This window comes from Rhinolophus sinicus, linkage group LG15, assembly GCF_036562045.2.
Source record: "Rhinolophus sinicus isolate RSC01 linkage group LG15, ASM3656204v1, whole genome shotgun sequence".
Lineage (NCBI taxonomy): Eukaryota > Metazoa > Chordata > Mammalia > Chiroptera > Rhinolophidae > Rhinolophus > Rhinolophus sinicus.
The window spans coordinates 16309157-16333633 of record NC_133764.1 but is presented as its reverse complement, the minus strand read 5'-3'; the positions used below and the strand labels follow the sequence as shown (position 1 = coordinate 16333633).

The window sequence follows — 24477 nt, the reverse complement described above, 5'->3', positions numbered from 1 at the left end:
CCTCAGGGGGCGGAACTCAGGCCCTCCACTGGGCCTACAGCTGCCCAGCCCAATTCTGTAGCCTCTAGCTAAATGGAACTACTGAACCTTTGAAATGTGGCTAGTCCACATTGAGATGTGCTGTGAGTATAAAACACACACACGGAATTTTGAATGCTTAGTACCAAAAAAAAAAAAAAAAAAGGTAAAATATCTTGTTAATACTTTGTACATTGATTACCTATTGAAATGAGAATATTTTGGATATAGTGGGCTAAATAAAACATTACCAAAATTAATATCACCTGTGTCTTTCTCCTTTTTTAAATGTGCCTACAAGAAACTTAAAAATTACAAATGTGGCTTGTATTATATTTCTATTAGGCATCGCTGGCCTAGAGAACAGAATGAACATGACATAAAGGGGTCTTTTTCACTTAATAAAAATTCAAAGAGAAAAGAAAAAGCCAAGAAGTCCCCATGGCTGTGACGGTGGGCTGGGATTGGGAACTTGGGGCGGGGGAGGTACTCAGGTTTGCCCACCCCTGGGCTCGTGGTGCCATCTAGTGGCCTTGTGGTGATGCGGGGAAGGACCAGAGGTGGAGCGGAGACCGCAGGGAGGAGAGGCAAGAAGGGAGCTTCCGGTCTGCGATCCAGGGCTGCTGAGCCCCTCCCAGCCAGCTGTGCCCGCGCCGGCCTGCGGGGCTACCTCCTCATTCCTCCAAACCCCAACTGAAGTCTTGAGTGGACGCCCTTGGGCCATATTCATCTTACAAAGTGGGGCTGGCCTGCACAGTATTGACTCAATACGTATTTTTTTAAATCTCCATTTCACATAAAAACTTTAAAGTTTTAGACTTGTAACATGAAGATCTGAGGACCTTGGGCCCATTTTCAGCCCAGCCACAAGGTCAGCTGCAGCTTTTAAGAAGGGAGGGCATTGAGTTCCTCCAACTTCACCTTCCACCTGTCCTGCCTGATTTCAGGAGTCTGAGCTATGAGCCCCCGCCCAGCTAGACCGATGTATAGACCTCCTTCTGTTCCACAGCTGGCTGCTCCCGCGTGTGGACATAGGGAACCGAAGAAAATGATTGCCCTCTCTGTTCCCCTTCCCCCCTGGGCTGTGAGGTCCTGGAGGAGGCAGGCGTACCCACAGCTCCCCAGCCCAGAGCCTGGCTCACAGTGAAGACCAGCTGGGTGAACCAGAGGAAGGTGAAGGCTCCAACCACGCGCCCAGGGTGTGTCCACACCAACAGCCGCTCCCCCTCTGCCGCCCCCAGCCTTAGCAGGAAGGATGCTGAGATGTAACAGTGGAGGGTGGACCTGCATACCGGAGGGTGGGGCCGGCAGGGAAGCAAACCTCAGAAGGGTAGGAAAGTTGGAACCTAATCCAAGGGGAAGAGGTAATAGAGCCCCCACAGCCCTTTCTCCCCTTGGCTCATTCAGTGTCAGGAACCCTTATGTGGCTGAGAGGGCAGGAGCAATTAAGCAAAGTCCTCTTCTCGCTGCGGCCTTCCTGGGCCCAGCTCACCCTCCTCTGGTGTCTACACACACACACACACACACACACACACACACGCCAAGTGCCAAGTGTAAGGAAAACTTGATGTGATCATGCTCCCCACACCAAGCACCCGTTTCACATCCGTGAGGTAGGGTCCCTCCAAAGGAGTCCACTCAACATACTTCATCCCTGCTGCCCTTGCTCAAAACATTTCCGTACTCCTCTCAGAAAGGTGCCCTACAGAGACAAATCTTTCACCTTTTAAAAAAAATGACAAAGAACCTAATGGCCATTAACCCTGTTTACATCCTTCCACATTCTCTCACGGTCTTTTCATGCACGTACATGTTTGTCTACAGTTGTAATCAGTGGGCACCGAGCACTTTGTGATCTGCTCCCCTAACTCACCGTGATTTTCACCTTGATAGACTCCCAGAGTGCACTTTGCCAGGCCTCTCTGGTTGGGCTTTGTGTTGTTTCAAATCTTTCACCATTTTGTACAGTACTGCTGGGACTGCCTTTTGGAAATTTGATTTCCTTTTGGGTTATTGTCTTGGAGTGTTTTTATTTTATTATGATTTTGCCAATTTGTTATTTACCAAAGAAAAAAAAGAACAGCTACACAGCACAACTAGAAATCTGTAAATGTGCCCTTTTCACCACATCCTCAACAACACTGGGTCTTATCATTGTTATTTATTTTTGCTGCCTGTCTCATTCATTGCTAGAGAGGTGAGGTACTACTGTTTCCTGTGATAGAGGGAGGGGGTATAAAGAAAGGGCTTGGAAGAGAAGCCAAGAGACTGAGTGCATAAGAGGCCTTTGTGAGTATCAAGTTGCTGAAAGTGCTATAATGATTATTCTCTGCCCTTCAGTAGCTCTCTCTCTCTCCTTTGAACACTTTTTGAGTGGGTCATTGTTACTAACCTTATAGATACATAATTTCTGTCTTTATGTATATCTGTCTTTCGTATCTTATGGCCATCAGTTTTAGCAGCTCTGTCTTACATGTTTTCTCTTTCCAGTACTTTCCATTTTTTATTCGTTTAACACCTATCTTTGTACTATTTTTCTCTATATTTGGACAAACCTATCTGGTCTCAGTTGATAAATTCCATTTCTTTAACAATCACAGATTTATCTTTTCTCGACAGTGACCAGTCATCTTGGAGAATGGATATGGTCTTGGGAAGCAGATTTTAAAAACTCAAGTAAGGGTTCCCAAAAACCTGGAAGGCACATAATTAAATGTATTCTGGCGTAGGATCCCCTAAAGCATCAGGGAGAAGAGGGGGTACCTGTTAGGTCAATACACACACGTGTACACACACAAATACTCACACATCCACACATCTCTATAAACATGCACACAATGTGTGCATGTCAAAAAAAACCCTCCAAATGCTAGGCAAATCCGTATCAGCAGGCAAACATACAGGTGTGTGCACTCAAACACATAGACCTGGTAAAATAATGATAATAACAAATGTGTTGTAGACTTTAGTTTATAAAACACCTTCCCATACATTCTTTCCTTATAACAACCTTGTGTATAGAATATGTTCTTGTGTGTGTGTGTGTGTGTGTGTGTGTGTGTTTCCAGGACCCATCAGCTCCAAGTCAGGTAGTTGTTTCAATCTAGTTGTGGAGGGCGCAGCTCACAGTGGCGCAGGCGGGGATCGCACCAGCAACCTTGTTGTTAAGAGCACTCTAACCAACCGAGCGAACCGGACTCCCCTAGAATATGTTTTAACAGCTTCCACTCAGCGAGTACTTGCCTGGACCGGGTACTGTACCAAGTGTTTTCAGTGCATTATCCCATTTAGTCTTCACAACCGTCTCTGATGTAAATCGTATCCTGTAACGGATGGGAACACCAAGGCTCAAAGTCATGAGGCGATTTGCCAAGGTCACTTTGCTGGTCAGTGAGGAGACGGAGAAGTACTTTCACATTCCTCCTGCTGACCTCACACTTCTACACACTCCCTCTTCCACCTGCAGAGAGTGTCCTCACCAACCCGGGGCTGAAAGTGCAACTGGGCAAGAAACACTCTCCGCTCTTTCTATCCTGGAATATAGGAAAGCAGGACTTGCTTGTTATGTTATCATGTTTCCAGAGAATAAAAACCTGAGGCTGAAGCAAGATGAAAGCATTGTCATAAGATTCTAATAATATACAAACAGTACCAATTTGTGGCACAGCTTCTCATTGCCAGCAACCGTAGATTATGAAGGAGTGTTCATCCTCACAGCTACGCGGAGGTGGAATCACCTGGGTCAGAGGTGAGGCACTAGAGGCTTAGTGAAGTGAAGTGACGCCATGGGTCACACATGGAGGAAGCGGCCGAGTGGAGATGGGATCCCAGGCCCGTCTGGCTCTTTTCTGTGCACCTCAGACTATCACACTGCCTCTCCATGAGAGGGAAGGTTCAGTGGGTGGGCCTGGGGCCAGAGTCCCACAGTTTGCCCCTGGCTGGACCCCATGACCCTTATGACCCAGAGTCAAAGCTGTCCTGTGATCTGTGTCATAGCCACCTGCCCTGTGAAACCGGCAGTCTTTGAGCTGGGGACAGGATGCCAAGTGTACCAGGCAGTCTTGGGGCTTGCAGAAAGCAAAGATATCTCTGATTATGGCAGTGAGCCTCACCTCGATTGCTCTGGGGAGCCCTCATTCCTCCGTGGGGCTAAGGGCATGTCTCCAGCTCCTATGGGGTCCCCCATTCTGAGCTGTGGAACTCTTCCCCACAGCTGGCAAGAGCCCAGCTCTCCAAGGAGACCAGAAAGCCATCAGCCCTCCCCTGGCATGTCTGGGTCCTTACCCAGCAAGCAGCACCAGTCCCACCAGCCCAGCCAGCCTGAGAGAGGCCAGACGCTCGTGCAGGAATGCTCATCTTAGATGAGAGCAGCTCTCCAGGTATCTCTGGGGAGCTGGCTGTGCCTCCTATTTCCTCAGGGACCTTGGCCTGAGGCCCCACTTCCCTTAACCGCCTCCCCATAATCTTTCCTGAATTCCAAATCTGTCCCTCATCACAAAGGCCCTGCCTGCACTGGTTCCCTCTTCCCTGGAAGCTTTATCTCATCACGTGGGATTCAGGCAGGACACACACACACACACACACACACACACAATTTGGCCCTACCTTCAGCTTACTTTCCTGAGACTGGCCCAGACTCTATTTGCACTGGCACTCTCACCGTGACTCACTGCAGGGAGCAGACCTGGCAGGCCCGGAGATGGGGCTAACCCTATCCTTAGCCTCCAAGTCCCACTTCCCCTCCCCAAACAATGTCCTCTCCCACAGTGCTCTTCACAGTGCTCAGCCACACCAGGAGTTTTGCCATCACCCAGTGCCCCCATGCATCTACCCGTGGGCTCCCGTCTGGGGCCCAACATTCCAGCGTGAGCCTCCAGGCCTCGAGCCCCTCAGCCTTCCTACTCCCTGGGTCACTGAGCCCAGAGGAGTCTGGGAGCAGACGGAGATGAGCGCTTCCTTTTTATTTGGCTGCTTCTGATTGCCTCGCCCAGGTCACAGGCTTGGGGCATCAGCACTGTGCCATCAGACCACACACCAGGTGCCACCCACACTCCTACATACAAGTCTCCCTGTCCAAAAGCTCCCATGTTCCTGAAAAGCAACAAGAGAAAATAGGACTCAGGCACAGGGATGCAAACCGTCACTTTCCAAGAAGAGTTCATCAAGTCCGAATGTAAGAAAGAGCCCGCAGGATCCTTCCTGCTCCTTTCTCCCAGCTGCCACCCGAGGTTGGGATTGTGGAGAGTGGGGTGCGCAGCCGGAGGTTCCGGAGTCCCTTCCCACAGGCAAGTCCAACACCGCTTTTCCCCTCAGGCTTCGGCCTGTTCAGCTTTGCTCCATCTGGGACGTTCTCTGCAGTCTTCCCTTTTGTAGTCATCCTGCCATTGGCTCCCCCCGGGCCAGCCTCCCTCCACCTGCTCATGGCCAGGTCAAGGGTGCTGGTAGCCCAGCACGGAGCCCGCCCGCGGGTGGCCCAGCTGCCAGGCAAAGGGAGCCCCTGGACATCGGCGCCAGCTTCCCGCGGAGGCCTGGGCCTCGGCCGCCAACCTGGGCCGTCCCAGGGGCGTATGCGGGGAGCACGAGGCGCAGCGCGGCGCAAAGAGCCTGGCGGGCTGCGGCGCGAGCCGCGGTGGACTGGAGCCGGCGTCCCCGGCGTCCCCGGCTCCCCCAGCGCGCGCGGCCTGGCCATGGCACTCCAGGTGCCCGCAGGGCCAGCGGGGCGCGGGGCTGGCACGCAGGACCAAGGAGAGCGCCGTTATGCGGTGGATGGCCCTGCGCAGCGTGGCGATCTTGGAGAGCCTCTTGCCGCCCAGGTCGTGCCGCAACGCCCGGCGCAACGCGTTGAAAGCCTCATTGTAGTCCAGGATGCGCTTGCGCTCCCGCACGTTGGCCGCCACGCGCCGCGCCTTGGACCGCACCGGCCGCGTGCGCTTTCTGCTGCTTGGTACCTCCTCTGCCTCTCCCAGGCCACGGGGGGCGCCGTTCTCCCTCAGCACCCCAAAATCTCTCCCGGCCTCCAGGCAAGAGTCCCCCCAGCCCTTCGTGGAGCCCTCAGCCCCCTTCAGGCCCCTGAGGCCTGGTCCTGGCACGTCCCGGTGCATGGCCTTCTCCAGGGCCTTGCTGCTCAGGCTCGCAAAGCTGAGAGTCCACCTCCGCAGCGTTGGCTCCTGCAGGCTGGACACTCCCAGGATGGGCCCTCTCTAGCTGGGCTTTATGGCACCACGTGGCTCTCTGCCCTCCCTATCCATCCATCTCCCTCCTCCAGCTTTATTACCTGCCTCCAGGTAGGTTGTCGAGGGCGGGGACCAAGAGGAAGGAAACAAGGAAGGGAGGAAGCATGCAGATTCTTGTATGAGGGGACAAGACAGGCAGCCAGGCCACGCCCAGGACAGTGCTCCAGCCCCAGGGAGAGCTTGTCCTGCCTCACTCAAGGGCCTCTCTGGGGTGGCTGGGTTCCACATTCTTCCTCTCCACCCCAAATAGAGTTACAAATTTGGGCAAGCAGAGCATAGAAAGATCGCAGTGGTAGTTGAATGTATTTCAAGAACCTTGAAAGTTTCTGTCACATACTGTAGGCAACCACAGAGCTGTCATTGAAGAAAACATGACTGTTCCATCAGGGAGGGGGTAGATCTGTTACTGCAGTTCCCTGCAGGTTAAGATGGGCCTGGAGTTTCTGGCTTTTGCAGCTACCAGAGTGAAGCAGTGGAATTCTGGGTTTGGGTTTTGATTAGGCCTTACTCTCCCCTCTCTCCCTCTGGCTCCCCTTTCTGCAGGCAGAGCTGGGCTGAGTCAGCAGCAGAAGGTGACTGAGAAGATTGTCTTGTGGTCTTCTGGACCCCCTTGTGGTACCCATCAGGGGCATCTTTGGGGGGGTCAGGGCCCTTGGGCAGCCCTATCTCATGAGACAGCACTGCCATGTTACGAACTCAGTAAACCACCTAGCACCCCCACCCCCAAGGATTTCAATTTTAAACAAGGTCTAAGTAAAATAGTAATGCTCAATCCTAGAGAAAGACCCCCAGTGGAATTTCATGCATCCCCAGGTGACTTATTTGGAGCATCAAGGTCAATCTCATTCCCAGCCATGATCCAAATGCCTCCAAAATGCCAAGGCCTGCTGTGGTGTAGGCTGGGATGGCCATGGGGTTCCCATCCATCTTACCAAAGAAGATACCATTAACACAATTATTTCAAACTGAATTAGTCCATGAAGAGAAAGAGCCAGGCACTAGGAAACAAATCAATGTATTTATTTGTCTGATTATTTGTTTTATTGTCTGTCTCACCCACCAGACTGTAAGCACCCAAGGCTGTTTGTATTTCTGAGGCTGTATTCCCCAAATCTGAAATATCTGTGAAATTAAAAAGTGAATGAGTGCCGGCCCGGTGGCTCAGGTGGTGGGAGCACCATGCTCCTAACGCCAAGGTCGCCGGTTCGATTCCCATATGGGCCAGTGAGCTGCACCCTGTACAGCTAAGATTGTGAACAACAGCTCTCCCTGGAGCTGGGCAGCTGTGAGCAGCCAGAGGTTGGCGTGAGCTGCTGTGGGTTGCTGAATGCTGCCATGTGCCGCAGTCCAGCATGAGTGGCTGGCAGCCATCAGCGGGTGAGAGCTGCCGTGAGCTGCTCAGTCTAGTTGTGTAGGACACAGTTCCCTGGCCCATTATACCAGCATGGGCCTACACAACTAGGCTGAGAAAAAAAGGCCTGAATCGGAGGGGGGAAGGCGGAAGAAGGAGGAAAAAGAAAAAAAAAGTGAATGAAAGCAGCTGGAATTGGATGTTTTCTCTATGCTCAAAATGTTTCCCACCATCCCCACAACACACACACACACACACACACACACACAGAAACACACGCCTCAAGCAGGATTCTACACAGAGCATAGGCCCCAGCTATCTGAGCACTCATGTCCACCCCTCCAAGGATGTCAGTCTCAATGGGTCTCAGAGTGAGAGGCAGGGAATCAGGTCAAAGCCCAGTCTGGTTCCTGAGAGGCCCATTCCATGGCCACCTCTGCTCCCTCCCTCGTCCATGCCCCTTAGCTCCTTGAGGCCACTCTAGAGAGAGCTGACTCATTGCTCTGCTCATCAGCCTTGCCCAGCCCCTCAGAAAAGCCTGACCCCTGGGCTCAAAGGGGGCCCAGCCAGGAGGCAGCAAGTGAACATGTAAGTCTCAAAAGGGCCAGGTGGAGAGGTGGTTTGGTGGGTGGGAGCCCTCTCTTGCCCTCCCACCCCCAGCCAGTAGCCTCTTCCAGAACTTCCCCCATTTAGGGCATAGTTGGACACATGAGTGCTTCCAGAGAATTCTACTGGACCTGCTCTAGTTCTGCCATCAACCTGCTATGTGACCTTGTGCCAGTCACATGCCCCTCCCTGTACCCTTTTGATTTTGTTTACAAGGAAGACATCTGCAAAAGAGGATAGGCAGGACCAGCAACATAATTTTCAGGGCTCAGTGCAAAATGAAAATGCGGGGCCCCTTGTTCAAAATTATTAAGAATTTGAAGATGGTGACGGCAGAACACTAAACCGAGATTGGGGCCCTTCTAAGCATAGGGCTTGTGCGGCTACACAGGTCCCAACCCATTAAGCTGGCCCGAAGTGTAGCATAGAGTAGTGTAATGGTCATGATCAGAAGATTAACTCTAAACTCACCTGATATTTGTCACTTTCATGAAGATCTTGGGGAAAGCTCCAACCCTCACTTTTCTATCTGCAAAATGGGCGTGATATCAACCCCAGAGGACTCAATGACATGGACCCTGATGAAGAATGGGCCTCAAGAAATACTGCATCTTGTTATCTGGAGGATAACCTCAGCCTACGCATGACCACTGGCGGGCTTCCTCTCCCCTGCGGTGTTCCTGGGGAGCTCATACGACCCACATCAGAAGGAAATCAATGGGCAAGGCCAGAGCACTCCCATCTCCATGGAAGGATGGAGATAACCTATCCAAGGAAGCCTTCCCTTCCCACCTGTCCCCAGGGCAGCCTCACAAAGGGGAGAATCTGCCTGGGGCAACGCAGGAGCTGAGGGGAGGGTGCCAGTCAGGTGATAAAATAAACAAGCTTAAACTGTTTCCAATAGTTTTCCTTCTTCCAGTTGAGAACTCCCAGTCCACCATGGACAGGATGCTACTTAGTTATAATTAGCAACAATAACAATAATCATCTTGATAATATTGGTACTGACTCCTATTGAGTGCTTATAGGCACGGTACTAAGTGCTTTATAAGCCTACATTATCTTAGCTTCACAACAATCCTATACAATAGGTCTTATTATTAATGCCCATTGTATAGACTGGAAACAGACTCTGAGAGAGTTAAGAAACTTGCCCCAAGTTAGAGGGCTGAGCTGTGGCTGAGCCAGAATTTCAAATCAGGTGGTGTGGCTCCTATTTGAAGACCAAGCTCCTAACCATTCTGGGCTGTACCTGCATTCTCAGTTCAGAGAACACCTGCACCCCAACCCCAGTCCCCACAGCCCCCACTGACCACCTGCAGGTATTAGAGACCTGGCATCTGCTCTTTGAAACAAAAGCCAGTGAGATATTCAGATAATTTCAACCAGGTGTGAAAAATAAAAAGAACTTGACCAATATAGAGAAAACATGGAGGGAGGGGAAGGCGGGGAGGGAGGGGGGAGGGTCCTCTAAATGAAGAGAGACAAGCAGGAAGGAATAGAGAATACGGGTTGGAAGCCAGAAGTCTGGAGCGGCTCCACTGCCTGCCTCCTGGGCTGAATTTTGCTGCCTGTGCTTTCTTGGATAATTCAATCTCTGAACTGATGACTGCTGGGACCCCGGGCACAGCACCAGAGAGCCAAAGCGACCAGCAAGTCCCCACAGGCTGATCCTACCACAGGTGAGTTAGGGCCCAGGGAGCCAGGAGCAGCCTGAGGGACTCTGGGACTCAGCTCCCTGCATGCAGCGTTGGGAAGGCTTCAGATCTCATTGCCTGTCTGAGTTCTGGATTGAGTTCAATGGCCAGCAGTGGCCTGATTGAGTTCAGTCACCAGCCTCCAAGAATCTCGCTAACCTTTCCTCCTTTGTGAAACCAGCCCTTGGCCCTCTCCCACAGGGCTCCCCTGTGCTTAATCCCACCTTAGAATTTAATAGCTCAGACTGTACTTTTACGTTCATGCTGGGTCTGCATCTAGGTCACTTCTGTATTCCCGTTCCTAGCACAGTGCCTGGTACATGGTGGGTACAAGGAAATATTTGCCGAATGTTGAATAAATGTTTCAATCCCTGATACTAAGATATTCACGAATCTCTGGAAATTCCACACTGGTCTGATCAAGCAAGCTCTATATTCAAATCCAGTAAATATTTATTGAGCACCTATTAAATACCAGGCCCGGGGCTACAGGCGTTCACGTGTATTGACAGCCACAAACCTGTGTATTAACTTAAGTCTATAGAAGCTCATTATTAAAAATAAAAGGAAGTAAACCTTGCAGCCAAATAGATATGCTTTAGAATTCCCCACCAATCCAGGCACCTGGGCGGAATTTGATGGTTTTCTTAAAGCTGTGGTTCTCAACATGTGGTTGGCACCTTAAAACTTCTCAGACGCCACTTCTAGGTATCTTGAATTCAAAATTCTGTCTTTACAGCAAAGTGGTTTGGATGTTCAGAAGGATGTAATACATATTTGTTCTTTCAGAGTCTGGCTCAGGGCTTATTAAATGTTAGCTTGCATAAGAATTGTTCCAGGCTCTATACATAATGCCTTGTGTACTGCAATTTAAATCTTATTCCAGGATAATTTTGACTCCACACAATTTCGTTCTTGCACATTAATTAGAACATCCCCTTCCGCGCGTTGGTTGGAGGGAAAATTCATCGCAGTGGAGAGCGATGGGGCTCAAAAGAAACAAAACAGTCATAGAAAATCAGGAAGGGAAAGAAAGAAACTTGAACCACCGCTGTCCCCGCTGACCCCCTAAACATGAACCCTCAAATCAACACCATTAAGACATGAAGAGGTTAGTACAAGTAAAGCAAATGCCCAAACAGCACACATTACCCAGGGCTGGCAGCGGGCCATCCCTTCCCAAAACTGGCTTGGCCTTTCCTGCCAGTGTTTCATGCATTTCCAGGCTGGCTCCCCCTCCTATCCCGGCACATGTCAGGAAATAGCCCAGTTAATAACGCTGGGGCGACACTCTCTTGACAAATGGTGGGGGCTCCCAGAGAGAGGCGCCCCCGTTGCACTCAGCCCCCTTCCCACGAATCCGCAGGGACTCCCTTGGATCGCTAGGTGTGATCCGGGGGGAGGCGGGGGGCGCAGGCGTACCGGGCGGGAGAGGGGTCGCCCGCCGACTTCAAAGCCGGCAGCAGAGCAAGTATTTCCGCGGCACCTGCAGCGGCGGCCAGTTCGCCGCGCCTGGCGGCTGGAACCCGCCCCTGCCCGGGAGCACAGCTTCTCCAGGCCCGGCCGGAGGAGGCAGGCAGAGGGAGGAGGGGCCGCGGCCGTGATTTAGGGCCTGGTGGTTCCGCTGGCGGCCACGAAGGTGCCTATTACCGCTAGGCTGAGCCTGGATTTCAGAAATTCCTGCTCGTCCTCTGGAAGTTCCGGCGTCGCTCCCCCGAGGGAGGACAGAACTCCCACCTTGGAGAGAAAGCCCGGGAACCGGCTTGCCGGAGAAACCGACCCTATGGGGTTCTAAGTATTCGACCCTCCCGGGAGAGTTGGCTTCCAGAAAGGCAAGGTCTCCCTTCTCTCGCAGGCGGAGACCCCTCCGCATTTCAGCTGAGAGACCTGCTTAGTGCAGGGGAAATTTGGAATAGGACAGATTTGGGCTCAGTTGCAGCCTCTGCCCATTCATTCATTCATTCAACAAAAATGTATTGACTGACTATTCTAGTAGAGCAGTAAATAGAGCAAACAAAAACCTGTCCTGGAGGAAGTCAGAGTCTAGCGTGGAGAAAAAATAATAGGGAAAATAACTAATTCATGTAGTAAATACATACCATTAGGAGTATATTAGAGGTTGATAAATACGACATAAAAAAAATAACACCAGAAAAGATAGAAATTGTGAGTACGTATGTATGGGGTAGAAGGAGGTGGGGTCAGGGAAAGCGTACCTGAGAAGGTGACATCTGAGTAAGGGCTGGCATGAGACAAGGAGGGCCTTGTGGCTGTCATGGGGAAGAGCTTCCAGGCAGAGGGAACCTCAGGTGCAAAGGCCCTGAGGCAGGAGGGTATCTACCAGTTCCAGGAACAACAAGGTGGCCAGTGGGGCTGGGGCAGACAGAGTAAGGGGTGAGCTCAGGTTGGTGACAGTATCTTCTACTTTTATTTGGCAAGAGATGGAAGCCATTAAATATTTATTTCCTCCGCTCACTTCATGGATCTTTAAAAACAAAAGAAAAACTATTAGCTTTCTCTGACTGCTGGGTGAGGACACCCTCTACCCCATCGTCTCCAGGCAGCACCCATCTTTGTGTCAGTGTCCTTCCTCCCTCCCCAGCTATTTCTGCCTGTCCTCTGGAGGTCCTGTCCTCTTCTTTCCTCTCCTGACTTCATTCTGTCTCTTCTGGGGGCCTTGCATCCTCAATTGCCTCCCCCCCCTTGGTTCTAAGGCTTTCCCTCTCCACTGACTCCTTCCTTGGAAAAACAAATGTGTTCGGGCTTCTTTCTCCAACTTAGTCTTTCCCTACCCCTGGAATTAATACCTTCACTCCCTTCTTTCATCTCCCTGCCTAAATTCTCACCCCTCATAAGTCAAGTCTGGCTCTTACCACCTTCCAACCCCCAAACACTCTTCTTTTTCATTCATTCCCCGTGATCTCAGCAAACCTTTCCAAGTCAATTAAGTTACACATTTATTGAGCACCTACTATTTGCAAGGTCTTGGATTAGGTACTGGAGACATAAGGATGAACAAAACAGACATGGTCCCTCCCTCATGGAGCTTGCCATCTAATGAAGGCCATCTCATAAATAAATTAGCATAAAACAAAAGAATGTATAAGGTTTGGAAGTGGTGCAGAGGATGGAGGATGGACTTCTTTGAGGGGTCAGGAAAGGTTTTACAGGGGAGATGATGCCTGAACTGGATTTCAAAGGATGAATAGGAGTTTGCCAAACAGACAAGGGATGGAAAGGCATTGAAGACTGAGGGAACAGCATGTGCCAAGGCCTGGAATGATAAGCCATCATAGTATGATGAGGAAAATACAGTAAATTGACTTTGCCAGACCATGAAACTAGGAAGTGATGGGAGATGAGATGGAATCACTAGGCATCATGCCGAAAGGCTTGGGTTTTGTCGTGTAGGTAACTAAGTACCACAAAAGGGTATTCATCTCAGGTGTGACACAGTTGCATTTGGGTTGTCCTAGAACTCCTTTGAACAGTGTGGAGAATGGTGATAAGACAAACTCCAGTTAGGAGGCTATTGCAAGGGTCCAGGTGAGAGAGGAGGGCCAGAGCTATGCACGTGGTTGTGAGAGAGTGGAGCTGGAGTCAACACCTGTTTGGAAAGTAGAATTGGCACATGGGGGTGACGAACTGGATGTAGCCAATGATGAAAGGGAAGTGTTATCATCTCCACATCCTCCTTCAAAAACCTGAGGCCTGAGATTTCTGAGCAGCCCCTAGTGATGGGCTCTGAACTGGAGTCCACGATGGACAAGGGAGAAGGCTCAGGAAGGGCAGAGAGCTGATGGCAAAATGGTCATCTCCTCCTGGGGGCTGCGAGACCTGGGGCTTGTGGTGAATTTTTCTGTGGTCGTTGTTTGCTGTGCAGCATTAGAATAGTCTTGCTATCTGGAGGGAGGGGCATCTCCATGGTGAGGCTCTAGGTGGGAGAGATTCCTGGCACTAGGACAGACCGAGTGCAGGTAGAGCAGGTCTCTCACAGAAACAGGGAAGAGGGGAGAAATCGCTTGGTAGGAGGGCCAGTGGCCTCCCGCGTCCCATGGGAGCATCCACAGGAGGCTACTGGCTAGGCTGGGGGTCCAGCCACGCAGGTTCCTGTAATTCCTATGAGTCTTCCAAACTTAATTCTCAGGCTTTCTTAACTTCCCATTGATCTTGTGAGATCCTTCGGATCTGCCCAATGACTTCGTCTTCTGCTTATGTGAAACAAATTAGATTTACCACCAAGAATGCTGACAACACAGAGCAGAAAGTAAGCAACCATCCTATTTCTTTTCTTTTAATCGCAAGTCAATCCTTGTACCTGCTGTTTGCCAGCTTTGAGACCTGAGGCCAGTGACTTACCCTCCCTGAGCCTCGGTTTCCTCATCTGTAAGATGGGTTAGTAACAGCCTCCTCATGGAGTTGTGAGAGTTAAAGGACACCCTGCACAGAAAGCCCTTAGTGCAGTGGCTGGCACATACTAGGTACTCAGTAATATTCTGTTGTTGTTATTATTACTATCCTCTTTCTGGCAAACTTACTTAGCACCCCAGCTCATGCAGGGATATGACCCTCTCCCCTGCCCCTATTCTCAGCCCACAGAGTAACATCCCTCCATAAAGCATATCCTGACAGTTTGTTCCTTCTTGGTCCAAAGCTAGAAGATTTCTTAGCCCTTCACCTACATTCACCTCTGCGGTGCCTATAACACAGAACAGCAGAGTATTTATTAGCTGTATAGCCTCAGTTTCCTTGTCTGTAAAATGGGGGTATGTTATACTATTACTTCATCAGATTTGTTGTGAGGATTAAATAAAAGAGAGCATGATATACTCCCAGCACAGGGCCTGGCTCCTCTAAGATGCTTGGTGAATGTTATTAACTTTCTCCTGCCTCTTGGCTCCCTTCCCCAGTCAGCCTGGCCACTGCAGCTGTAAATCATCCAGGTAACCCAGACTATCCTCCTCCCTCCCACCCCAGTACCCAACTCCTCATCACCTCCACCCACTAATGACCTAGTGATTGGCTTCTCATTAAAGCAATGACAAAGAGACCTCTGTGCTTTTAGCCAGGTTCTAATCGGCCATAGATCTGCCCCAGGGTCAGACAGGGGTGAAGTAGGAATTCTGGGTCTGGGGCCTGCTTGGTGTAGACAGAGGGCTCTGTCCCTGTCTCCCGAGAGACACAGCTTCTGCCCTGGTCTGCAAGTCTCAAGACAGGGTCCAGCTGTTGTAAGGAGGGGAAATAGGGCTCTTACCCAGTGCGCTGGAGACTGAGCCATGTGTGGTCTCAAGGAGCCATTTTTGCCCTCATGAGGTTCAGTTTTCTCATCTGTGAATTCGGAATAAGAAATGAGAATATCTACCTTGTAGGACTGATGTGTGAATAGAATGAGATAAATCCAATGAAAACTTCTAGCACTTTGTAGATTTCAGTAAATGGTAGCCATTATTATTGTAGTTGTTATTGCTTTCATGATTATTAATTTTTGTTTTTATTGGAACCCAGGTGCCAATTTTTCCAACTCCGTTTGGAGAATAGTTTATTCTGTCTCTGATTGTTTGTAATGCCACATGTCTCTAATATAATAATGATATAATAATGCCACCTCCAGCCATCTCTCTTTAATGCCTGTTTAATCCCTTGGTCTCCTTGTTCATTTTCAGAATTGTCTTGGGTGTTCTTAGCCCTTTACACTTCTATGGGAATTTAGAATCCCTTTTTTTGTTGTTTAATCATCCCTTTAATTATTCTTCTGTGATTTTTTTCATAGGTTGTCTATGTACGTTTTTTTTACTACGTGGCTTCCCTTATGGTGGCAAAATGGCTGCAGGAGTTCTAGGAGTCACATACATACTCCATCATGAACAAAAAGGGGAAGAGAACCATCCAGGTAGGCCACTCCTGAAATCCTGACCCATAGAAACTGTAGAATAATAAATGTTCATTCTTCTTTTAAGCCAGTAAGTTTTGAGGTCACTTGTTACAGATAAAGAATGCAGCAGTTACACCATTTCCCAGCCTTTCCTGCAGTTGTCTGAGTTCGCCTATGAATGTGAGCAGAAGTGATATGCGCCACTTCCAGGCCGGCCCATAACAACCTCCCACATGCATCCTCTATTCTCCTTCCCCTTCCTCCTGGCTCGAAGACCTAGGGCAGCCACCAGAGCCACCAGCTAAAGGTGGTGAGCCTGGGTCCTTCCTCATGCCTGGAGGAGATCTGCCCAGGAAAGCTGTCTGACTAGGAACACCCACATTGAATGATGACATGAGCAAGAAATAAACCTATGTTTAGACCACTGAGATTTGGAGATTTATCTATTCAAGTATTTGACATCACCTTAACTAATAATACACTGTCATACAGAGCTTTACAGATAACTTTTTTTATACAACCAGTGCTTATTTAAATTTGCTCATATATTTCCTAATTTCTTTGCTCTTCATTTCCTCCTGCATCTCAGACATTCCAACTGGGATCTTTTCTTTCTGCCTGAGTTCCGTTCTTGAGAATTTCCTCTAGGGAAAGACTGCTGGTGATGACTCGCTCACCTTTATTTCCCTTATGCAAGTCTTGGTTGATGGTTATGTTTTTTGAATCGCTTTGAAGATATGATGTTGTCGGTTTACTTTCATTGAAAATTGATGAGATGTCAGCTTCAGAGTAACTGTTGCTCCTTTGAAGGTAATTTGTTTTCCAGATTGACTTTGAAACTTGCATTGTTTTGGTTTTAATATTTCACTATGATGCATCTAAGTGTATGGGGTTTAAAATTATTTTATCTTCTAGGATTTGTTGGGCTTCTTGAATTGGTGGCTTGTTTCTTTCCTCAGATTGGTAAAGTTCCTCACCTTTATCTTTTCAAATATTGCTTCTGTTGCACTTTTGCTTTTCTTTCTCATGGTTCTCCCATCATACACAGAATAGATGTTCTAGCTCCTTCACATCTATTCTCGCTTTACTCTACAGATAATTTTGTAAAAAGCATTTGCATAAGCTTCAGTTTCATTTGATCCTCCTAACTCCTTTTGAATTTACCACCTCAAAAAAAAAAAAAAAAAAAAAGAGGCGGAGGGCCTCCTTTGCCAATGGGGACTGAGTCCCTCAGCCAGGTTAAGACATCCGTGCAGCAGTGAGATAGTGAGGCACATGGCAGCAAAGAGGCAGGGTCATCTAGTCGCAAAAGTTTAAGCTCCAGGGACCAATAGCCAGGGATATGAGTCCTGAACCCACTACCCACTCACTTAGTGACCTTGGACAGGTCAGGTAAATGTTTCTTGATTGAATTTCTCCATCTGAAAAATGGGAACCATACTAACTTGTAGGGCTGTTTGGGGACGTTCATGAGAGAATGTGAGTATATGCAAGATTCTTGGCATCGAATAGGCATTCGATAACTATTTGATGAATGAATTAATAAGGTGTTTAGCCCAATGAATGTTAGCGCAGTTTGGCGCAGTCCCTCAATGAATGTTAGCTATGGCTATTATAATGTTTATATTTTATTTATATAAACATATTACAGTTTATTACTATCAAGATTGTCATTTCAACAAGGTCCTCAGAATTTGGGAGCTTCTCAGGTCTCTTCCCCCCTGCCCCTCCAGGCTCCGCGAGACGTGCCCAGCCCCCGCCGCAGGACTCGGACAGCTCCGCAATAAATCAGGCCCCACGGATCGCCAGCCTGTAATTAACACACCGCAGTGGGCGGGTCTGGGGCGGCCCCGCCCACCCTGTCCCAGGGGCTTCCTGCGCCCCCGTCCGCTCCAGAAGGGGGAGGGAGGGCTCAGGCTGCTGGGGGGTCCTCCACTGCCCCTTGATTTATCGTCCTCTGTGTGAAGGAGATTTACGAGCTAAGACCGGGAGCTAGAACCGTGTTGGAAGGCGCGGGGTGGGGGGGCGGGGGCGAGGGGGAACGCAGCGCCCAGAAGCGACGGAGACTGGTGGGGACCCGCGTAAGTCCTGCGGGCTGGCCGCACATCCAGCCACAAGCCGCTCTAATGGGAGGGGCCGGGGGCTCGCGCACCCCAGGTCCTGGCGCTTCCTTCACTCGGTCTCCCAGGGCCAGGATCTGAGCTGGGAATTGTGCTTACAGATTATTCACCACCTCCTGCAGGGTTCTGGTATATATCCATCTATTCTCCCATAATGCAAAGAGCCCAGGCCTGGACCGAACACCTGCTTGGGGTGGGTCAGGGAAGGGGAAGAAAGGGAGTGAACATTCTCCAGGCCCTGCTGAGGTCTCCTTAGCTTTAGAACAGCCCTTTGCCATAAGTATTGTTATGCCCATTTCAGAGATGTGGAAGCAGCCTCCCAGAGGTTTAGCAGCTAATGGGAGGTCAGGTATCTGGATTGTTGTTCATTGTGGGGTTGAGGCAGGCCCATAGAAACACGGTGAATGTCTTCACAAGGATTCAGTGAGGAAAGGGGCTTTGGCTCCAGGGATCTGTGGGCAGATGAAGAGGTCACGTAGGCACTTGTAACCAGATCTCACTCAAGTGGGAATATTCCTGATAGGCAGCAATGAATACCAGCTGCTTCTCTGGTGGGATGAGACGTGTCTTCAGATACAGCCCTCCACCCTGCCCACTGTGGTGTGTGGCAGCTCCTGACTGGGGCTGGGTTTCCCCACCCAGCAGGGTCTCAGCTCCCTCAATACTTACGTTGGAAGGAATAAGTATAACCCTCATCCCGGGGTCATCAGGACATAGAAGAAACACCTTTCAGTGGATTTTGAGCCATACAGATTCGAGCTCAAATCCTGACTCCACCTGAGACTAGCTGGGTAACCTTAGGTAAATAACTGTTACCCTCTCTGAGCCTGTTTCCTCATTTTAAAAATTAAGCTAATAAAATCCTCTTCACTGGGTGTTGTGAGGGTTAAATCAGATAAAATGTGGAATCATTTAAGACAACTCCTGGCCTCCTGGCACAAATATTATGCTGTCTAGCAAATATTTCCTCCCAGGGTACAGGGTTGGAAATTTTGTTTGTTTCTACGTTTTTGTTCAAATGAGCTCCACAGTCGACATCAGGACTCAGGGTGGAATTTCATAGACTCCAAGAATGTTAAGACAGGAACAGATCATCTTACTCCAGGATTCTGCACCTTGACTAACTTAAGATGTGTGTGTGTGGGGGGGGAGAAGGGGTGAATCTCCCCAAATTAATTCATCACTATTTATGGAACAGTTACTGTGTGTCAGGCACTGTTCTAGTCTATGGCACTAAACAAAACAGATAACAAACCCTGTCTTCGTGGAGCTTACATTCTAGTGGCTAGAGACAAATAGATAAAATATATATTGTGCATCTAAAATGTTACCTCTACAGTCATGCTCAGCTTAGTGATGAGGATACTTTCTGAGAAATAGGTCGTTAGGTGATTTCGTTGGGGGGTCATAGCTGCACTTAGACACACCTGGATGGCATCGTCTACATATGCACCTGGTCTGTACGGTCCAGCTTATTGCTCCTACTACACTACACACCTATACAGCATGTTACCGTGCAAAACACCGGATTAAATCAATCACAAGAGAAAATGATGCAATCGAGAGAGACGGGGTAAACACAAGATGTACGAGGCTGCTGCCCATGTAACATGGCACTGTTTTATAGCAAACTTTTTTTTATAAGTAGAAAGAGTATACTCTACAATAACAATAAAAAGTGTAGTAAATACAAAAAAAATCAGTAATTAGTTGTTCATTATCACTATCAAGTATTATGTACTCTATATAATTGTATGTGCCATACTTTATACGACTGGCAGCGCAGTAGGTTTGTTTACACCAGCATCATCACAAATATGGGAGTAATGTGTTGTACTAGGACCTTACAACAGCTCTGATGTCACTAGGCAATAGGAATTTTTCAGCTCCATCTTATGGGACCACCGTCGTATATGCTTTATCATAGGTATGTATGTATAGGAAAAAACATAATATATGTAGGGTTTGGTACTATCTGCAGTTTCAGGGTCTTTGACTGTATCCCCGGTGGATAAAGGGGGGGCTACTGTACTCAGTAATGGTGGTCTTCTCAGAGCTTCCTGGAGGAAGGCAAGTAAAAGAAATTAGCTCTCAGAAACATAGCTAAATTCTTTCTCCTGAAAGGTGTTCCTTTGGGCTATTTCAAAAAGTTTCCCTTCAAACATGGGTAATTTAGAAAAGAACTTTTTACTACTAGGATCTGAGACTTCAGAACTTCGGAACGAGAAAATTGGGCAATCTAAGCCAGGGGGTGTGGGAAAGCAAAAGTTGAGTGGTGTCTCGGCGCCTTCTGCTGGTCAAGATGTGGAACTCCAAGGAGACAGTCAATCTAGGCCTGTAGGCCTGCGGCCTCAAGACTAGATCTTTGGGGACCTGACGGAAGCACAGATCCGTGATGAGAAAGGAAATTGTTCTTTTCTGCCCTTGGTCAGTTTCCTCCTGCACTTCCCTCACCACTTGCAACTCACAGTCTTTTGATAGGCCCTATCTCAGCAAGTACCCCACCCTCACCTCCTGCCTCATGAAAGAAACATTGAGGTTATCGGCTATGGCCCTCAACATCCGACCCTGTCCCCAAAAAATACCTGTCTGCACCCACCTGTGCCTTGTTTCTTTCTGCTAGCTGAAGCTAGTCCCTCCTGCTGAGCGGGGACCCTGTCCGCTCCCATCTCACAAAACCTAGACTTTGTCCCTCTCTCGCCAGTATTTTTTTCTTTTACTTTTTTCTTTAATAGACGATTTTTTAAATGATGTTAAATTTACAGAAAAAATGAGAGGACAGTACAGAGAGTTCCCATATCCTCTGCACTCAGTTTCCTTTATTATTAACACCTTACATTGCAATAGTACATTTTTACAACTAATGAACCACTATCGATGCATTATTATTATTAAGTAAAGTCCATCGTTTATTCTGATTTCCTTAGTTTTTGTCTGATGTCCTTTTTCTGTTCCAGGATCCCATCCAGGATACTATATCACATTTATTTGGAATTTCAAATTATTTGGAATTTTTCTGCACTGGAGATTTGTCTCTTTTCCCCCATTTATTTATTTATTTATTCAATCTTTTATTTATTTCATTATGAACTCATAGATATTCATCTAATATAAATTTAACATAATTTTGGGTTATAATCCAATAATATTTTATTTATTTTATTGCTCAAATTGTTGTCTCTCCTATATTTTTAACTTCTTCGGTGTCAGACACATAGTGACATAATCAAGCCTTGCTCAATGATATTTCTTGCAGCGCTGTTTCAAATAGCAAATATTGGAGATAACCTAAATATCCATGAATTGGGGAATGATTAAATGAGTTTTGTTACAACCATTGTATGGAATACTGTGTAACTCCCTCCCCACTCCCTATCACTTTCTTTCAATAAAAACAGCTCTTCGTATACTTTCTTGGAAAAATATAGTGATTAAAGCCACAGGATCTGGAGACCAACCGAGTTCAAATTTTGGTTCCATGAACTTGAGCAAGTTATCTCCCTGAGCTTATTTCCTTATCTGTAAAATAGTGATTACAAGAGAATCTGTATCATAGGGTTGTTGTGAGAATTAAGTAATACACATAGAGTACCAAAAACTGTGCCTGGCATATAGTAAGCTTCAATAAATGTCAATTATTATTGATGTTACTATGGAAATGACGATGATGATGATGACTGTTCTTAGGTCTAGTGAGGCTGAAGAACAGGTACAGGTAGAATGGCAGAGAGAGGGAGATAAAGGAGAGGAATTGTGTTCAAGAGAGGGGACCATTGGGTTTTACGGTTTCAAAGCAGGAGCAGTTCCTGGGATGTAATAGCCTAGGCTGAGGTCCTGGAGGGGACAGTGTGATGTGGATACACCTGAAAGCTCCTTCCTCCCTGCACCTGCAGGCATTCAGAGTGTCCATCCTTTGTGTTCCCCTGTGGTCTCACCCAGGATCCACTCTTCCTGCCTCAGCTCCATAGGAGCCTTTTGCCAATCCCCGATGCCTTTTCAGAGGTACCCAACTCTCTTCCTCTCCCAGGACTCCAGGAATGGATGAGGGCCTTGCTACCACAGAGAATAAGCGCTCTGGCAGAGCAGTCAGGTGGCACACAGAGGCGACTGGTGAGAGCTTGGGCTCCGGGGGAGCTTCCAGAACATGAGGCTATTCTTAACCTGGCACAGATGCCCAATTCCCAGCTAAGGGAGGAGGCATGGTAGGTGGAAAGCAATTTTGTTTTCACCGTTTATTATTTTATTAACTACTTCGGATGCCATATACAGTGAGCATCACCTGGGTTTATTGCTAGGTTCCCTTGTCACGCTTCCTTCCTGCTTATTACTTCAGAAACAACATTCTCCCCCCAGGGGCCAGAGAGGGATCAGGGAGAAAATGAAATTGACCAAGTGACAATGAATGAGGGCAAGGAAGGGATAAATATTCCATGCTGCTCAATCAGCAGTGGGATTGGGTCCAAAAAAACACTTAGCCTCACAAATTGCTCTCTTATCTTCCCTGTAGTGAGTTTGCTCCAAACGGTTTGGAAAACTATTGCTGCGAATCAAAGGCGACAGGCCCTTTGCTGGAAGGGGGCCAGCATAAGGCCCAGCAGGAGTCTGAATTGTGCCTGGATTCATTATCTAGTCTAGCGTTTTAGTGGAAGGTTTTTGTTTGATTTCAAAGTGAGATGGTTAAGTCATTATTTGTTAAATTATAGCTTTTTAATTAGCAGATCTATTGAAATGAAAAGCCTCACAGAAGCTCACATGTCTCTAAGTTTTTGTTTGGAATTTATAACTATCGTTGTCTGTTAAAGATTAGTTGGGGGCGTTAAAGTCTTTCTTTTAAGAAAATCCTCAAATTATATGCTGTTGGGGGAGGGGGTGAATAGAGATGTCAGTAAGCTAGAGATAGACCTTACAAGTGATGCTATGTTCATCAATACCAAAGCCAAGCCTCCTTGTATTTGCAGAAAAAGAGGGGGACAGATGTTTTATAATAATTCATATATTTTTTTCCCTAGAATGAGCCCAAGATACGAATTAAGGCACCAAGAGGGTAGTGAGTTGGCCAAGAGAGTGGGTAGCCAAGGCCCTGGTTACAGATGGAGTTTTGTTTACCACTTACCCTTTCCTGAATCTCCCAGAAGGTAAGGAAGATAAGGGCTCAGGATCAGCCTTGGTAGATTTTCCCCCTTGGGAATTAGCTTTCTGCAGTCTAGAGGAACATAGTTCAGACCTAGCGTCTAAAGCTGCCTTCTTCCTAGTACCTGGTTCAGCCGATGCTCCGCTAGTTGCAGAATGGTCTTGTATCCAGCAGGGGGCGCGCCACTGCCTTATTTAGAGTTCTTGCCTCCATCCCTCTGGAAATCACATCTCTGTGAGCTGTGATTTTCTTCCAGTCTCTGTGGGTTTTTCTTTTCTGGTACCTGCCAGGGTGCAGATTACAATTTCTGCGCGTTGGGCCTCGGGCTGTGAGCGGCTGTTAAGGAGGATGCCCCGGTTTTCTTCATCTTTCCACACCCAAGGAAAGCATCACTGCTCACTGCACAGGGGACGGAGGCAGCGAGAGGCCCCCAGAATCGGGACATTTCTCCCAAGACTCCTTGGTCTGTGCTCTGCAGGTCCCACCGACAGCGGGTGGGAAGCCTCTCTAGAGCGCAAGGTGACCCCACACCCACTGTCCCTTCTGCGACCTCCTCTGGTGCTTCGACATCTGGTGCCATTGGGCCACAAACTTCATTAGGGCAGAAACCAGGCTTGTCCTGTCATCTATTACCTGCACCCAGCACAGGGCCGACACAGGCACACACAAAATACTCAGTGGATGAATAAATAAATACATGTAAGCTGTTATTTTAATTATTTCATTCTCTCATGTACTGAGCATGTACTCTGTGTGCCAGGCACTGGGGAATTCATTAGAGATCGAAAATATAAATCCAGTTCTCAAGGAGATTACAATCTAGAGACAGAAACAGACATGAACCTGAGCAACAAGAATTTCTACCTTCCCCTAGTTTGTGGCTAACTTCATTTAGTCAGCAAAATCACACTAGTCACATAAGTAGGGGTGCATACTGGCTGAATGTGACAATGTCCTTCTGAAACTCAACCACTTCTTGTCTTGGTGATGAGCTTGACTCCTGCCCGCTTCCCAGAGTTGTGAGGGCAGGGTCAGGTTCCAATTCAGGTTCCAATCCCCTCAGTCTCCTATGACTTTGAAGCCCCAAATTACACTCTATACCCTATACTTCCTGTGAAACCAAGCCATCTTGCAAAAGGTTGATTTTGACCCAACACCTTTTGGCTGTGCGTCAGGGTCTTTCTGAGTGATTTTTCCCTTGGAAGGGGAGATGAGAACACAGCCCATTAATAAATAGCACTTTGTCCTAAAGAATTTTTGCTGCTAAAGGGGTTTTGTTTATTTTGATTTTGCTTTAGACTGTAGATTTGAGGCTCCGCCTCCTCATCTTGCTTTCATCTTTTTTTTTTCTGATTTTTTTTTTATTATTATTGGGGAAGGGGAACAGGACTTTATTGGGGAACAGTATGTATTTCCAGGACTTTTTATTGGGGAACAGTAGAGTGTTTT

The 24477-nt window shown here is 48.1% G+C and overlaps 2 protein-coding genes across 2 annotated transcripts in view; both read right to left on the bottom strand.

Annotated features, from left to right (window-relative positions):
- Positions 1-3631: 3631 nt before the first annotated feature.
- On the bottom strand, positions 3632-6313 carry BHLHA9 (basic helix-loop-helix family member a9). Its single transcript, XM_019739435.2, has one exon. It carries the CDS (start codon positions 6117-6119, stop codon positions 5448-5450), a length of 672 nt encoding a protein of 223 aa, XP_019594994.2. The 5' UTR covers positions 6120-6313; the 3' UTR covers positions 3632-5447.
- An 8819-nt stretch (positions 6314-15132) lies between these two features.
- The window catches only part of LOC141568971 (uncharacterized), a 29498-nt gene continuing 20153 nt past the window's right edge, over positions 15133-24477 (bottom strand). The window contains exon 5 of the mRNA XM_074320419.1: positions 15133-15233. The gene's annotated coding sequence lies outside the window, so the exon portion shown is untranslated. The remainder of the gene's footprint in view (positions 15234-24477) is intronic.